Source organism: Anas acuta, chromosome 2 (genome assembly GCF_963932015.1).
Source record: "Anas acuta chromosome 2, bAnaAcu1.1, whole genome shotgun sequence".
Classification (NCBI taxonomy): Eukaryota; Metazoa; Chordata; class Aves; order Anseriformes; family Anatidae; genus Anas; species Anas acuta.
Window position 1 is genome coordinate 36,237,830 of NC_088980.1, and position 16,052 is coordinate 36,253,881.

General features: G+C 40.5%; 1 protein-coding gene across 4 annotated transcripts in view; it reads left to right on the forward strand.

Moving 5' to 3' along the window:
• CREB5 (cAMP responsive element binding protein 5) overlaps positions 1–16,052 on the forward strand; it is a 258,609-nt gene that overhangs the window by 144,497 nt on the left and 98,060 nt on the right. The window contains exon 1 of one of the 4 annotated variants that reach the window (XM_068674277.1): positions 13,098–13,246. The exons of the other annotated variants lie outside the window; for them this stretch is intronic. Within the exon in view, the coding sequence (XP_068530378.1) occupies positions 13,200–13,246 (47 nt within the window). The 5' untranslated portion in view covers positions 13,098–13,199. Of the gene's footprint in view, positions 1–13,097; positions 13,247–16,052 lie in introns of those variants that run through there. 4 annotated transcript variants of the gene reach the window in all.

A 16,052-nucleotide genomic window follows, 5' to 3' on the forward strand; every position in this document is an offset into this window, starting at 1 on the left:
CTCTGCCCGAAATCCCATTTGGTTAATTGTATTGCACCTACCAGCATTTCCTTTGCAGTTGTTGCTTTGGTGCTGACTCCAGGGGAAGTGTGCCACCTACTGAATTACCAGCTCTGCTTCCTGAAGCACCCTGGGATTTCCTTGGAGTGCTCCCAAATGCATTTGGCCAAGACCAACCCTGCTTAGCTTATGAGAGCAGACCAGATCACAGCCTGAGGCTGTTTATGGCTGCTAGCCATATTACTCATTGGGGATGTTTAGTCATGTATCTCTACGAAGGGAGACCATATTGCATTAAATGTCTCAAGTTAGTTCTGCATATATTGTTTGTAAATTGCTTTGTGACCCTTTCTGAGTGGAAAGAGCTGCATATGTATAAAATATTAAGACTTAATGGAGTGTATATAACATGTATGGATACTTTCAGGTCATTTTTGTAATAACCTTTCGTGTTATAGCTATATGATTGAAAATGTAATAAAACAGACTGAGAAGGCAACCTCTTTTAAGTCTGGCTGTTCTGGTACTGAATTATTCTGATTTCATTGTTGTAAGTCTATTTTTGGTACTTAAATATTGGTAAATTGTCACCAACATGGTTGTTTAAACTTAACAGAAGTGAGCACTAGTATCAACACTATTCAGCCAACGTGAATTGAGAAATGATTCCATTTGCCTACAATAAGTCCTAATGGATATTTTATTATTAATACATTTACAAATGGCAGATGGCTTTGCATAACACACCTCATTTTCTCATTTGAGGTCAGATCCCCCAATATGTAGTTATGCAGCCATATTGTGTAAGTCTCCCAACGTTGGGAAGGGTTATAATCCAAAGAGAGTGGTTGTAGCTAAATTGTATAAGGTATTTGCTCTAATTTTTGTAGGGGATAAGATCTAGGTAAAACAGACATTAGTAGCTGTGCATCCTGACTGTAGTCTGGGCTAGTATAATTGGTCTGGTTTCAAAAGTACAAACAAAATCCAAATGACCACAAACTGGCATGCTTCATACCTTTGCACAAATGACTCAACTCAATCTTTGTCTTCTTTTTTCTTTTGAGGTTACTGTTATGTGCCTGGGATCTTGTTCTCTGTCAGTAGTCTCTGATCCTGGCATTAATACTCCTGTGACTTTCCTCCCTGCAGTCTTTGCCACATTGTACCACTGTTTGAATATATACAACAAGAATTGAAAATAAAAAAAGCATTAAAGAACTGCTGGCACCTTGTGGTAAATGTTTGAAAAACATTTTTAGCAACAGTTTATATTGTAAAACATATACATTCTGAATTTTCTCAGTCATTGAGACTATTTTGATGAAAAATGGATCTTTGTTATTTTATTCTATTTATATCGCTTTGACCTGCTAGTCTATTTTCAGCCTGCTGCCTGCAGTGCTATCTGGCACGTGCTAAATACATGTTTCCTAAAGCAGTTTGTAAAGATACATTGGAACTGGTTATTTCCAAATGGGATAATTTTGTTAGCAAGACTCCTGAGTAAGAGGCATGACTCCTGAGCAGGAGAAAATTTGTGAGCATGTGAGATAACTTATCTCAATATTTACATGTAAGCAGAGGAGATAACTCACATGGTCACTTGTGCTGGTTCTGCTGCTTATTAGCTCAGTGCAGGTAGGCACTATGAAGTATATGAGCTGGTGGAATTTGAAAAAAGATGAATAATAATTTGGTGAACTGCATTGATATCTTCTTCTCAGGGAAAGAGAGAGACAGAGAGAAAAAAAAAAGAGAAAAAAAAAAAAAGAGAGAGAGAGAGACTTAGAAACCTCAAGGACCTGGTATTTTTACTAGAAGGGAAGAGATGAGTTGGAGGGGAGCAGAAAGACCAGGGAGGTCACAGATGTAGCCTGGAGTATGTTGAGTAAGTGAGAACAGGAAGAATAAAATTGGTATCGTAGACTGGGAGAGCCAGCAGATTAGATCAAATATATGTGTGAAGAAGACAAAACAGAAAGCTCTTGTATGAAAACATTTCTTGTGAATTAGCAGAGCTGAGCTCCAGACTGCATATCAGACTGTCTCTCTCATCTGTGCTTCTTTCTAAATTCAGTAACACTGCAGTTTACAGCAGTTTACAGACCTTTTTCTTAGTCCCTATAAATATTTTATAGAAGCCAGGTTAGCTGAAATGAAAAATAGAGTTGTTTTTCTTAGGTGCATGATTTAAAAGCTTAGCAAGAAAACTTGTGGAAAACATAATTGCCCTAAACAAAACAGAACTCTGAAGAGTTTTGCCAAATGAAAACTAACTTTTATCAATACCCTCTAAAGTCTTTTTTTTTTTTTCTTTAGTGAACTGTTTTCATGGCAAAGTTCAACTTTCAGTTCCCAGGGTTTCTAACTGAAGAACTCTTTACACTTTTCACTGTCCTTATAAAAGACAGACAAAGTGGTTTAAGGAAATATTTTTTAAAATATTCATTATCTGGCAAAGACCAGGCCTGCAGTATTTCAGCCTAAAAAGGGATAGTTTTGGAAGGTTTTAAAAGTATCTGAAAAAAAAAAAAATGGGGGGGGGGATAGAATGAAAATGAAAATGCAACTATAAACATAAGTTTTAATGTCATTCATCCTGCAATAGCTTTTTAAGTCATCTTCTTCTTTTTTACATAGTTACATTTATAATAAATGTATAATGTCTTCTGTGTGATACTATCTATTATCTCAGTGTGCGTTTGCAAGATACATGCCCCTACATATGTGTATTATGAACATAGCAGTAAGGCAGATGAAATCACACCAGACACATCCTGGAATTAACTCTGAGTTTGCATTGTGTTTACCTGGTCAGCTACTATTCGTTTAAATCCCTGAAGATGCTTCTGGGTATCTGCAGCTTCCTTTTCTTTTAACAGTAATTACAAATATTTAATACCTTTTGTTTGAACACTATGAAAACATTGACCAGCTAGGAAATCAGGTGAAACTAAATAGAGATTACATGAACTGGTCTCTAAAATATAGACGAACAAGATTATTACTAGCCAACCTGGGGAACAGTTAGATGACAATTGTGGTGGCTGCCCCTGGCCCATCCTTACCTTGCTTCAGGCTGGAGATACAGACTAGGCAACGCTGACAACTAAAGCAGAATTAAGATACAACAAAGTGGAAACATATTAACTGAACCAATAAAAATAATAATATTAATAATAATAAAGCAACGCAACTGCAGATTGTGCTCTGAACTTTGCCAAATTTGGGGCTGCTGGCAGGCCACCAAGAATAGTAAATACAACAGACAAGGGCCCCTCATCTGAGAAAACCTTGCCACAGTCCCCAGAGAGTTTTGCCCTACGAACCAACAGCAAGAGCATCCCAGCCGGTCTGAACAGCCACCGTGGAATTACAGCATGAGATTTCTGTGAAGTGAGATTAAGCTAAACTTGCATCTTGTGTGAATTCAGATTAAATGAAGGGACTCAGTTGTTATTTAGCAAAAACAGTTTCCTTGGTTACATTGGAGTCATTTTTACTGTGTTGGTATGATGTAATCGGCTGGTTTAACATTTAGAGCTAGTAAAACATGTGCGTATAATTTTTTTTTTTTAAAGTATGTGCCTAATCACTTTCATTTTGCACTCACTTAGCTCAATATTAATAGTTTGCATTGGCTGAGAATTTACAAACAGGCTTAGGAGCGAAACAGTCTAGATTTCTACATGTGATGGCCTGAAAGTTACAGGGAGTAAAGAGTCTTGTCAGACTCCTAGATCTTTCCTCCCACACATGCTGGCCACCAGATAAATCATGTGTGTGAGTTTATAGTGGAGTCGGTACTGGATGTTAAGCAACACCCAGAAGTGAAGTTCTTGAAATAATTTCCTGTGAAAGCTACAGTAGACAGATTTGTAATCATAGATCGTGGCATTAATCAAGTAAACAAACCATCCATTTTTGCTGTGGCATTCCTGAAATCTCTTTTAGGAACGCCAAAGTTCTGCATAATGATACTTCCCAGTAATGAGTGTGGTAAGCACAGGATAGCATGACACAGAGGGCTTCTCAGTTCTTTGGGGCACGGATGTAAAATTCCTCTGATACAGCAGTGAGAGTCAGAAGACATCTGAAATGTGACTTAAACATTTTGGTAGTATTCATGCTATTTATTTACATTGTAATTAAAACATTTCTCCTCTTAAAACCTTTCCGAAAGGTTGCTTATCCCCTTCTGTCAGCTAAGAGAAATTTCAGGCATGGCTGCTCTTGAAGTAAAGAACAAATTGGTAAACAGAGGCAAACTCTTTGTCCTGCATTGTTACTCATGCTGACAAATGTGCACTCAGTAAAAGCTGTTGACAGCTGTGGGCTGCTCAAGAACCACAGCTAATGTGGGAGAATCTCCTCTAGGAAACAGGGCAGGTAGGCTTCATCTAGCTTGTGTAAAAATGGGGTTTGCTGGAGGGGAAAGAACCAGGATGGTTTGAAGAGGAAGGCATTAGGTTGGAGGAGGTTCTGTGTGGAACTTTGTGGTGTTCAGTACAGACCTGATTTTGTTTCACATTTTCTTTAATGACTGTAATGTAAGTATAACAAGTACTGCTGGTGACGCAGGGTTTGGAGACATTGGCAATACAGAGAAGGACCTGGATATCATACAAAAAAGGAGGGAAAAAAAATCCAACAAGAAAAAACCTGGATGAGCTTTGAGTACTGAACTAATGGCGATGGAATGAAATTCAATATTAAAAAATGCAAGACTGTGCCTGGGGGGACTAATAAAAATTTCTAGAAGCAGCAGCAGTTCATCAGCCCAATACGGCAATGTAGAAGGAAGGCTTGAGAATAGTGGTAAGTGGTCACAGGCTGACAGCAAGCTTCTGCAGTGGTCTGCTTGATTTCAAGGTGCAAGCATTCTTAAATAATGATGCTTCAGGAAGGTGGCTGGCTATCCAGAAGCACTGAGAGGCATTAGGATGGCGTGGTGGACTGATCTGGAGCTGACTTTTAATATTAATGAAAACAGGTTAGGGAAGGTGTGGGGAGGATGGTTACCACAGGTCATGAAAATGAAAGAAAGTAGCTTCTCAGGAGGAGAGATTGAGTTAATTAAGGGACATTGAGACAGCTGGCATGTTCAAGGCAAAGGGTTAGCAAAAAGGTCTTTGCAGCAGCAATCTGGACAAATATGAAAGAGGTAAAATTGTATTGGTAAAAGCCAGAAAAAAAAATGATGTTGCAACTATTGACGTGCGGGGTGGTGAGACATATGTTCCAGTTATGAAGCAATTACAACAATATATAAGCCCTGAAGTGGTTTCAAGCTGAATTCAGATTGGCATCTCTGTGCAGAATAATTAACACACAGAATCATGAACATGGAGGACAAAAACAGTAGAAAACTTCAAAATCCTAGAAACTAAATTCACTTTGAATGGAAGGAAGAAACAAAGGGAAAATTTGGGGAAGAAAGGAGAGAAATGGTAAAATCCCAGGGTTTGAAACATAAAGAATGCAAGTAACATCCCAGTTAAGTTGGGAAACTGATCCAGGTGCTGCTTCTTTTGCATTAAAGCTATTCAGCTGAATTCACAGTTGTTTCCACTCAGGTTAGAGGGAATCTTGGGCTATAAAGTGAACTCTGCAGGTTCTCAGATGAGTTAGTCATCATTGTTTTAATTTGTTTATCCTGTTTCCATAATAAATCCTTTTTTTTTTTCTTTCTTTTTTTTTTTTCCTCATTTAAATGTATTAAAATCTATTTTGTTGGGATTTTAAAAATTGAGCTTACTGTGGTTCGTTTCTCAACAAAAAGTTTGTCTTCTACCCTTATGTGAAAAGTCAGCAGGGATGTCAGCATGGCAGTGGTATTTTTCAGTAAAGAATGCACAGAAGTGCCTCATTGACATGGGCTATAGTCAGTGAGGACAAGCATGAACACCTTGGTTTTGCATAGTGGAAGGAGCAGGCTCTACACGTTAGAGGGTGTCCCAGAAAATGACTGCTGCCAAGTGCAAATCCAGCAGGCACAATTTGTGTAGAATATGTTCTTACCGCAATGTATTTTCAAGCATGTGAATGTTTTCTAGGTAGATTTGATTCTGCATTTGATGTCAGATTAGAAAAGCCGTGCATTTCAATTCTTAGAAACTAGTCTTGAAAGTAATGCAGTATCCTGCACCACAGAATGTGGAAGTGAAGTTAGAAATATTTTCTCTTTTGTTTATCATCACAGTAAAACTGATGGTGTAACTCTGGCTTTAATGTCAGTAAAAGGCAGGTATTTTCCTCTTAGAGTCCTGAAAGATCTGAATGAGTGTGTGAGAGGTCTGTTTGTTTTGAGTATGTTTAGAGATAATAGATAGTCATTGTTTTCCAGAAGAAAAGCATTGGAGGACTAAACATAGTATGTAAATCCTAAAAACATAAGTGAGTACAGATGGACCTCACTTGGTTTCAGAAAGGATCTCTCAGATAATGAGTCTGTGGCTGGAGAAGTTACTCTGAAGGAAATCGAACTAGGATTTCCTGTTGAACTCCCACCACAAAACAAACAAGAAAAAAAAAAGACAATAGTTTTTTTGGTTTGTTTGTTTTGTTTCTTTTTTTTTTTTTTTTTTTTTTTTTTTTCCGTTTTAAAATAATATATCAAATAAAGTAATAGCTTTATGTCATTAACAACAGAGTTCTAATTCTTATGGCTGACTTGTTACACTGTAAACATTATGCTGTATTTCTACGGGAGTCTGCAAATCAGGGAATCACATGCTGGCCGTGAGTTGTGGCTACATCTCAGTCTCCTTGCTGCAGCCTCCGTTGTTTTGTAAGAAACATAGAAAAATTCTAATCTATAATAAAAGAGGCTGTAGTTTCAGTGTCAAGGTGTTGGATGTCGATTAAATTCAGACCTTTGGATAGAGCCAAGTTAAAATGGTACCAGTTGGGTAGTGAATTCTCATCATCCTGCTAGTGATTTAATGGTGTAAATTGTGTGCCTGAGGATGAGCTGGGACCTGTAGAATTGGTTGGCTACCTGTGCGCCTTCATGGAGTTTCAAAGCTAAAGCCAATTTATCCAGCAAATGTTTTATTTCATTTAATTTTCATGGAGGAAATATTGCTAGCTGGATTACTAACAAACGTGGACACATCTTTAAAAGCAAGTGACCGCGTGTGTGTGTTTATCAAATAGCACTGTGAATTGATGCTGCTGTATTGAGTGTGATCCGAGTTCCAGAAATCTTCCCTTCCACATGGAGCTGAGTCCCAGAGCTTTGCTTATATTTTAAAAGTTTCATTTGACTATTAATTATTCTTATTGTGCTGGAAAAATAAAGATGAGGGCTAACAACTGCATGATGTTGACAGTTTAAAAGAAGACTAAAATTTGTTTTAGAGTTTGTGTACCATTATTCAGTGCTTACCATACTGTGCTCCACAGCACATATTTCATTTCAGCATATGAGTTTGTTCTTTTAATCTGGATTTTGCAATTTCAGCCTACTTTTCTGTCTGTTAGAAACACAATGGAGAAAGAACATCAAAACCAGACCCTCTGTCCTGTTATAAGAGTCAAGATGCAACTATATGTAATGCAAGTTTTAAGCTGGGTCCAAGATAAAACTTATGGACTTTCACATTGAAGTGTAAGATATCTGGGATGCGGGATCAAAATATTTAGGGTATACAACTGAATGGCAAAGCTTCTTCATGCAACACTAAAAATAGAGGTGGTTCCAGCCTTTAAACAAGCCTGTGCTAATTATCCATTAGAGTAATCAGAGTCACAATGGGGGAAGGGAATCTCCTGATCGTTATGGATGAACATTAAAGATTACACAGCATTTTAAAAATAATTGCAGCTGTTTACTTTTGTCCTTAGTCAACATCTCCCCTCTGCACTCCTGTGCGGTTGGCTGGCAGGCTGCCATCGCCCATGTCAAGGGTGATTGCATTGTGTTGCTTTTTATGGCTAGCCCTAGAGGTGCATTGGGATCTTTCAGGGCAAAAGGTTCTGTAGAAATGTAAAGCGTTATTTATTATTTTGCATAAATTGCTGCATTATTTGTCTTCGGTATTTGTGGTTTACAGCTGTAATAAAATAGCTGGCTCCTCAGACTGGATGACTCAGTGATATGTAATTGGGTATAGAGCTCTTCACTTCCAGGTCAGCCGCTCACTGCTGGCCTACAGCTATTTGGCGGGGGTATAGTAAGTAGGCAATGCTTCATTCCATTTCCTAGTGGTTTAGTGTCCCCAGCACAAAAAATGTGATTGCAAGGGGCATTAACCTGCTTTGGAGCATCAGCTGTGAAGGTGTCTTGTCATGAGATCATTCCTGAAGTGGCTTGTATTTATTTATTTATTTATTTATTTATTTATTTATTTATTTTCAAGATTCATTGTAACAATGTGGGGAAGTCTCACTGCCATCATGCCCATTGCACATCCGTGTGGTTTGTTGCAGAGCACCCATCTCCAAAACTTTTTGACCCAAACTTCTGCAAGTTCTTTTTCCCTATCAAAAAATATCTATCAAAAAATATTGAGTTCTTTTTCCCTTGATATTTTTGATAGTGCCATTCTAACTTAGCAGCACATTTTGGGCGTATGACCGAGAGGAGATTTTTGTTCCAGAAATCATTTATACTTAGTTCAACGCAGTTTCATATAGTGCTCGTGTACAAGAAATCTGGGGCAGTTCTCACAAAGGACATTTCTATACATTCTATTTCATAACAATTTGGAGAGCTCATGGAAAAACCTGCTCTACCTCTGCTAGAGCTCAATGCTGAGCACTTGGATCTGAGTGTCCTTAATGGAGAGTAGTTTTCTCCGAAGCACCCAAATGACTTGGGAACTTGTGTTCCACTCTCTCATTAATAATTTGAAAAATGCACTGTTAGTACTGGCATACTTTAGTTCTGATGAACTTGGTGGATCTACATGTTCTTATGTCCTTACTTGTGACAGCTAGCATGGTCAGGTCCCACAGCCTCCCCGTGCAGGCACTTGTACAGATGGTCCCTCTGTCCACTGCAGGAACACGGGACACCCAAGTTGAACTGAAAACTGAATAACACCACATGGGTTTGCAGTGGTCTGTAACTGAAAAGGTTCACTGGAAGCAATTTGCAAAGAAATCCTTAGGAAACCACCTGGATGGTTATTTTAAATTAAAAAAGGAAGAGATGCCACTTTAAAAAAATAATTTTTAATACGAGGTTTAAGGTTCCATACATGTGATAGTCATTAAAGCTTATTTAACCCTGAAATTATCTGGCCTCTTTAATTCCACAGGGACTGTAAGGCTCTTGGGTTAGAAATGAAAAATAATGTCTGAATGAAAATGAGACTTTCCTGAGTGTAGGACCATTATTGCAGAATATTTTCTTAATCAAGCCTCTTTAAGAGCCAAGTAGTGGAGAAAAAACTAATCAGGCAACAGTGCTTTCATCCACAGGCAGCATCTTATCCGGTGCTTTGGGCCACTGATCGAAATAGACACAGGTCAGTCCCAACGGCTGCGTGTGACACACTCACCTAATGTGCAGGCAGAACTGATGATTTGTCCACCAGCAACCTCAGCTGCAGTACACCCAGTTCCTTGCTGCAATACACTTGTGAGATAATCCCAGCGTGCTCTGACATTTGGGCTCTCGAACATCAGAGCTTTCTGGTTGATCGGACTGGAAACTTTCAGCAGGAGCAGTGATTTTGTGGAGTTTCTGTTACACCAAACATCTGTGGTGTGCCCCACCACCCTTTCCCTAAGGATGAAACATGCTGCAGGGAGGGTGTTGCAAGCATTCCTGAACGAGACAGCTAAGCTGGAGTCATAACTGTGCTGGCCAGGGCGCTGCTTTGAAGAAGGCTCCCATTAGAATTAAAACATCCCACAACTCCCATCACAACAGCCCTATTCTTGAGTGTGGCTGAGCATGGAAATTTAAGGATGGGGGGTGGAGAGGGGGGGAGAAAGAAAGGACAGACAAGTAAACAGATAAAGAGGGAGCTCTTGCATGCAAGTGGAATTTCCTCTGAGCACAGGACATTCTTTATCATTAACTGGTCTGTCACAGGAAGGAAAATGGGAAAACAGTGCTTCCTGTTAGAGGGAAGAAAAATCAATAGGCCTTGGAAATACCTGCCTGGAAAGAACCTCTTGTATTCCCACCAGCAAGCACAAACAAAAATTTAACTCCTTTGGAGCATGGGCTCTGCTATAAAGCAGTTTACTTCTTGAAATGGGACTTTGGTGTAAATATGTCGTTTAGAAATGATGGGCATTTTGGGCTGCTTTGATCTTTCTCCTTCATTTCAGAAAATCCTCCAATTCCCCAAAATATGTTCTATAACACAAAGGCTGTTTTCAAGGCACTTAAATTCTTTTGTGGTTGTGTCTATGTAACTAATAATAACTAAATTCATTACAAATACATTCACTTCTCTAATATTTTGATTGAGATGCTCACAGAAGGACAATGGGTCTGCTCTTCATAATGGTAAACAAAGTTTTCTTTTGGGAAGGGAACACTTGCCAGGCAAGTGCTTGAAGCCTCAGGAGGACAGTGAACTACCATACAGCTCCTGAACCATCTTTTGGGTTGCATTTTTCTCTCAGTACAGCAGGGTGGTGGATGTGTGGGTCTTTCAGAGGAGTGAAAGAGGCCAGTTCATTAACAAGGGCTGCAGGAGTGGATGTATATGGACAAGCAGCCCCAGGATAACCTCCATTTTTCAGGGCAATAGTTTTTCTCTGTGGTGGCAGCTTCCTTCCTTCCAGAGGTGGGTGATGTGATCTATGTTTGTGCGTAGGCTGTAGCCACATTTCCCATCGGTTTCAAGCTGTTCTGAGCCAGGGATCTGTCCTGGGCTGATGAAAAACTTTATAGCAATGCTTACGGCATAAATGGAGGGTGAACAGTGAGCTGAAGCTGTGTACTCCAGCAGTGTAAATGTAAGAAGACAAAATAAAAAGAAGATGAGAGGGAAGTTGACCTCTTAGACATGCCCAGAAAAAGGGTAGGAAGTCACTTTTTTTTTTTCTTTAATGGAGAGGGAGAAGTGGGCTGAGCTTAAAAAGGAACTATCAGCAAAGCTAGAATTAAAAGAAAGCTTTACGAATGATCTAACTTTTATTTTATTACATTACAGAAGACAAAAAATCAATAGCTGGTAATTCAGACATAAATGAGTTATACGGGCCATTGACACAATGGACCAAACTTTATAACAACCACATCTGATGCTGTCAAGCCACAGGCTTCAGTGGCGCCAGTAATAATTATGGCCGATCACCTCTAATTCAGAGCTGCCTTGCTTGATAAAGGTGTCACTCTGAGTGGCTGCAGCATCAATATCAATTGAGGATGTCATCCAGCAGGTCAGTCTGCTGTGGAGATCTGCTCTTTTTTTAATCAAATAGGATAAACCCTTCGTTTTTCTCCTCCTCAATCTATCTTTGAAAATCATGCTTACCTTTAAGAAAAACTGTTTGAATTCAGTAGTGAGCCTACTTGAATTCAAGATTGAAACATTACTGAAGCTAACCGTGTTGATCCACAGAAATACATTCTAAAGATAATTTACAATTGTCAGAGCATCCTGGGGAGAAAACTTTGCTACTTTACAATAATCTCTGTTGCTTTGCTGTGTAAGGAGCATTAAAATCACTGCTGTGATCAATTAATGAATCCCTCCCCAAAAACTTGTCGGTGAAATGATGATAGGCAATAGAAATTACTTTTCTGTAAACTCACATTTTTATAAGGAAGAAAAGAATAGAAAATGCATTGTTTTATATGTTTTTTTTTTTCTTTTTTTTTTTTTCTGAATTTGGAGATTAGATGTATTCATTGACTATCCAAAAAATGAGTTCTACCATGTGACACTGTGTGAGGTGACTTTGTAAAATCTGCCAAAATTCTGAATGTGAAATTCTTGAAGAAAGGAGTCACTTTTAAATACCTTTCCAGTGTTTCAGGTACCATTAATGCTTAATTCTCCACAGTTTGGTAATGCGACCTGAAATACTTATCAGTAGGTATATGTGTATTGAGATATTTTCATGAATTATTGTTATTGCTTAGGCTTTGCATTCTTTTGTGGAGCGATTGTTTTCTACTGTGTTGACTACAGTTAATTGTAAGTAATGAACAATGCAAAAAAGCTTCTTTGGGGGAGGACACGTGAGGTATTTCAGCCACAGTTACGGCAGCTTTTAACGTTAGCAGGACTTACGATCTGCGATATGCTGCAGAGCGGTCCGCACCAGGATAGCTGATGTTTGTGCACCTGAAAAGCTTCTGTTTTGAAAAAATTTTCACTGGTTCTACTTAGAAGCATTCTCTACCCCTAAAGAAAACTCATGATTGTCAGACTTGTGAAATAAACACCAGAGAGGAATTGTTTTAAAAGCAGGGTAAACAATAGCAGCACCGCAGCGTGTTGGTTCATAAGCTTACAGCGCTGTATGGCTCGGGGCTTTTCTGCTACTTCTGAAACAGCAGAGAAAGAAAGCGCCTTGCACCTGTAAGTTTGCAGACGCACCAAGAAAGAACCCCACAGTTCTCATTTAAAAACACAGGGCTTGATTCCAGCCATGCGTATGCCAGTTCTGTGTGGTTAAGGGGGAGAAAGCTCAGCGCAGTGGCATAACCTGTGAAATCAGTGCTCTTCGTTCTCCCCAGACCCAAACAAACACTCTGCGTACACCTCGGAGCTTCTCTGCCGCATCTCCGCCTTTCCCAATCACTGGATCTCCTAGAAGCCCGGAACATGTGGGCATTCGAGCGCGGGTGCGTTTGTGTGTAGTATCTTCTGATCAGCCCCCGTCAATCATGTCAGCCCAGTCCCTGGGCTTTCCTGTGATCCTGCAGGCAGCTGCGCAGGCCGTTCAGAGGCGGCACTGTTTCTTTCTCTGTTTACTCGTTTCCAATGGCAATTGCACCACCAAGTCTCAGTACGTCTGGAACTTGGCCTGGGGCTGTTTTGGTTACATTGAAGTTTTTGCTTCAGCTCTGCCAGATTTAAATGGTGACTTCACCAGCACTGAGCTAAAAAGGAGAAAAGGGGAGGAGGGAGGTAGTGCAGCGAGCGGGAGCGAGCGAGGGAGAGGGCCAGCGCATTACATCATCATTTGGACAGGAATCAAATGGGAAGGATATGACTCACTCGGGCTAGTTAAGCTTTGGCTCAAGTTCTACATACACTCATTCCAGGGCTCTCATGTTCTGCACCTCAGCAGGGAATTCAGGCTCAGTGATGTCCATGAGGTTTGTTTTTAATTTTCTTTTCCTTTTCTGATTCCTATATACTTTTTTCCCCCCGTCGCCTTCCTCCATCTCTTCTCCTCCCCTCCCTCGTCCCCCTTTCCCACTCTCTTCCACTTCGACAGAGTTTGTTTTCTGGTGCGTGTAAACTCGACCGTTAGCAGCAGAAGCTGATTCTTAAACCAAACCAAACCCAAACAAGGAGCACAGCAAACTTGAGAGAAGTTTTTTTTTTTTTCCCTCCTTCCCCCCCCCCCCCATCATTGTGTCGCTCCTAATCGGAGGAGACAGGGAGAGAGTTAAAATGCAGGAACCAATCGCTTCGATGGTGATGTAATGCTGGAACTGCAGGGTTGTTAAGTAATGTGAGAGGAAGGGGGTCAGGGTTGCAAAGCATTTACCTGCTGTCAAGGGGGTTTAAGTTTATTATCAATTGCAGTGACTGTAACTGGCTTCAGACTGCACTCTCTAATTATTCACAGACTCCCCTTTTTTATCTTTTATTATTAAAAGTAAAACTATATTACGGTATTTTTAAAAATGTGATATTATCACAGCTGCAAATTATTTTCCAGCAGGGTTTTTTGATATTTTTTAAATGGTTTGAAACTGGGTGTCTCTTTCACAAAAATCCCAGAGAGAGCAGAAAGAAAAGAGAAAGGCAAAGAGAAAAAGGGGTGGTTCTCCGAGCGTAGCTGGCGAATTTGAAACTGCATGAAGAGAGCAGTTCAGTCTCTGCCTAACAGTGTGAGTAAAAGTTCCCACTGCCGGGGGTTCACTGTATAAAATACAACATGAAAGGAGGCGATTTGTAGAGCTCATCCCGAGGAGCCCCAGCTCTAACACTTGTCAGCAGCCTTCTGCTCGTTAGCTCACCCCGGGCTCACAGCTTGTTTGATGGGCTGCTTTCTCACCATGTCCGGGACCGCTGAGGTCCCGATCCTGTACGGCAGATCAGGATGTAATGAGGCTGCCCTCCAGAAGTACCTGGGAGTTGGGACATTTGCACACAGGGGTTTCTTTTGTAGGACAGAGCACGGTGCTTGTCTTATTAAATCTTTCTGTCTCCCTACAGACTTTTAAGCCTCCTTTTCCACATTTCTAACAGCCTCTGGGTTTGGGGGAGGGAAAAAGTTGCCTCCTCTCCAAGCTCACTGTGAGTACGTTAGCATTAGAGCGGGCAATGTGGAGTGTAACACTGAGACCCCTCTTGGATGGTGCTTGTGTTTAGATGTGGGATGAATAGGAGATGCCAGGTGGCTGTTGGTGTCCTCAGGACACCCATTCTGTCTGAATCAGGTTTCTGTGTCAAGAGCTGTCTGCTTATAAGATTCTGGTCTCCGAAGTGCCCCCTTCAGGGAATTTCTGTCACAGAGCAAAGTGCAGTATTGGTGTCCACTGGATCAGCAGAGGACCAAAGACTTGCTTGAGTAACTAAAGATAGTCTTAATCATGCTCCTGAGGGTTTGGTGATTTTTTTATTATTATTATTATTTTTATTTTTAAAAAACTGTGTTGGTCCTAGAGTAAGCAAAGTATCCTAAAGTGTTGTTCTGCTGGGTTCACAAAACCTCACCATCTCAGTCTGAACAGGACAAGAGCCCCTGCCCAGCCCCTGCCCTCCCTTCCCTCTGCAAACCACCTTGTGTCTAGCTGTTAGGACCCTGCACATTACTCACAGGTTTTCCTAAATGCCCTGATTTCCAGGCTCCTCAGTCAACTGCTCAAGCACAAACAATTGCTCATCTGCCAAACTTTTATCATTCGAGAGCCGAACGTAAGGCCGCACCCGGCTCTGGCCCACGTTTCAGTGCAGATATACCATATGGGTTAGATTGCGCAGTGCTCTGCTGAGGATGTGTGGGTTGTGGAGGGAGCTGTGTTGCTGCAGGAGTTCCCGTAGGATTTCTGACTCATATTTTCTCCTAGAAATGTTAGGAAGTGCAGCTCCATGAACCATCAGAGTAAAGCAGTGTAGATTCTTCCCTTTGCCTGCTTTCCGATGGTGAGGTGGACTTGTCTTCACTCTTTCCCTTCCTGCCGTTTCTGGTGGGAGACTTTGTGCAGGAAAAGCCTGTCAGTGTTTTCCTAGGATAGGTCGGGCAAAAGATGACAGGCCTTGTCATGCTCTGTCTCTGGATGCACAGAAATACATCTTTTCTACTTCTCTTATCAAGATGCGCACAAAATATGCTGTGCAGCATGGCCTGTGGGCATCAGGTTGCATTTCACAGGGGATCTGAGACTACCTTGTCTGGTTCTCATGGTATTCATGTTTCACCTGGCTGGGAGGGCAGCAGAGGAGAACATCTGGGTGCTTCAGACAGTTTGGACTGACTGATGACCCTGCCTTGAGCTCATGACCTTCACAAAGCAGCTACATCTTCTCCACCTGTCTGATTCACGCTTCGTGAAGTTAGGTAGAGGGTGTAAAGAGTTAAGTCCTTCTTCCCTTCCAAAAGCGCATTGCATCTCTAACTTACAATTCACTTCTGCTACTTAACTGATTTCAACACAGTACCGAAGAAAGAACAGATTTAAAGACTTCTTTCAAAAAGTTGCAGTTGCAAATGCTGTATGCATACATATGCGTGTGCATATATATATAAAATTCTCCTGTGTCTATTAAAGCAACAAAGCATAGAATTAATGAGGTATAACTGTCCTGAAGAGAGCCAGGCAGCTCTGACAGGTGTTTTTGAAATGCACATTCATCTTGGAGAAATATATATATATATATATGTATACAGTTGTTGCCCGTTTCATATTCTTCTATATACGCTTTCATATATGCTAGCTGCCTGTCTTG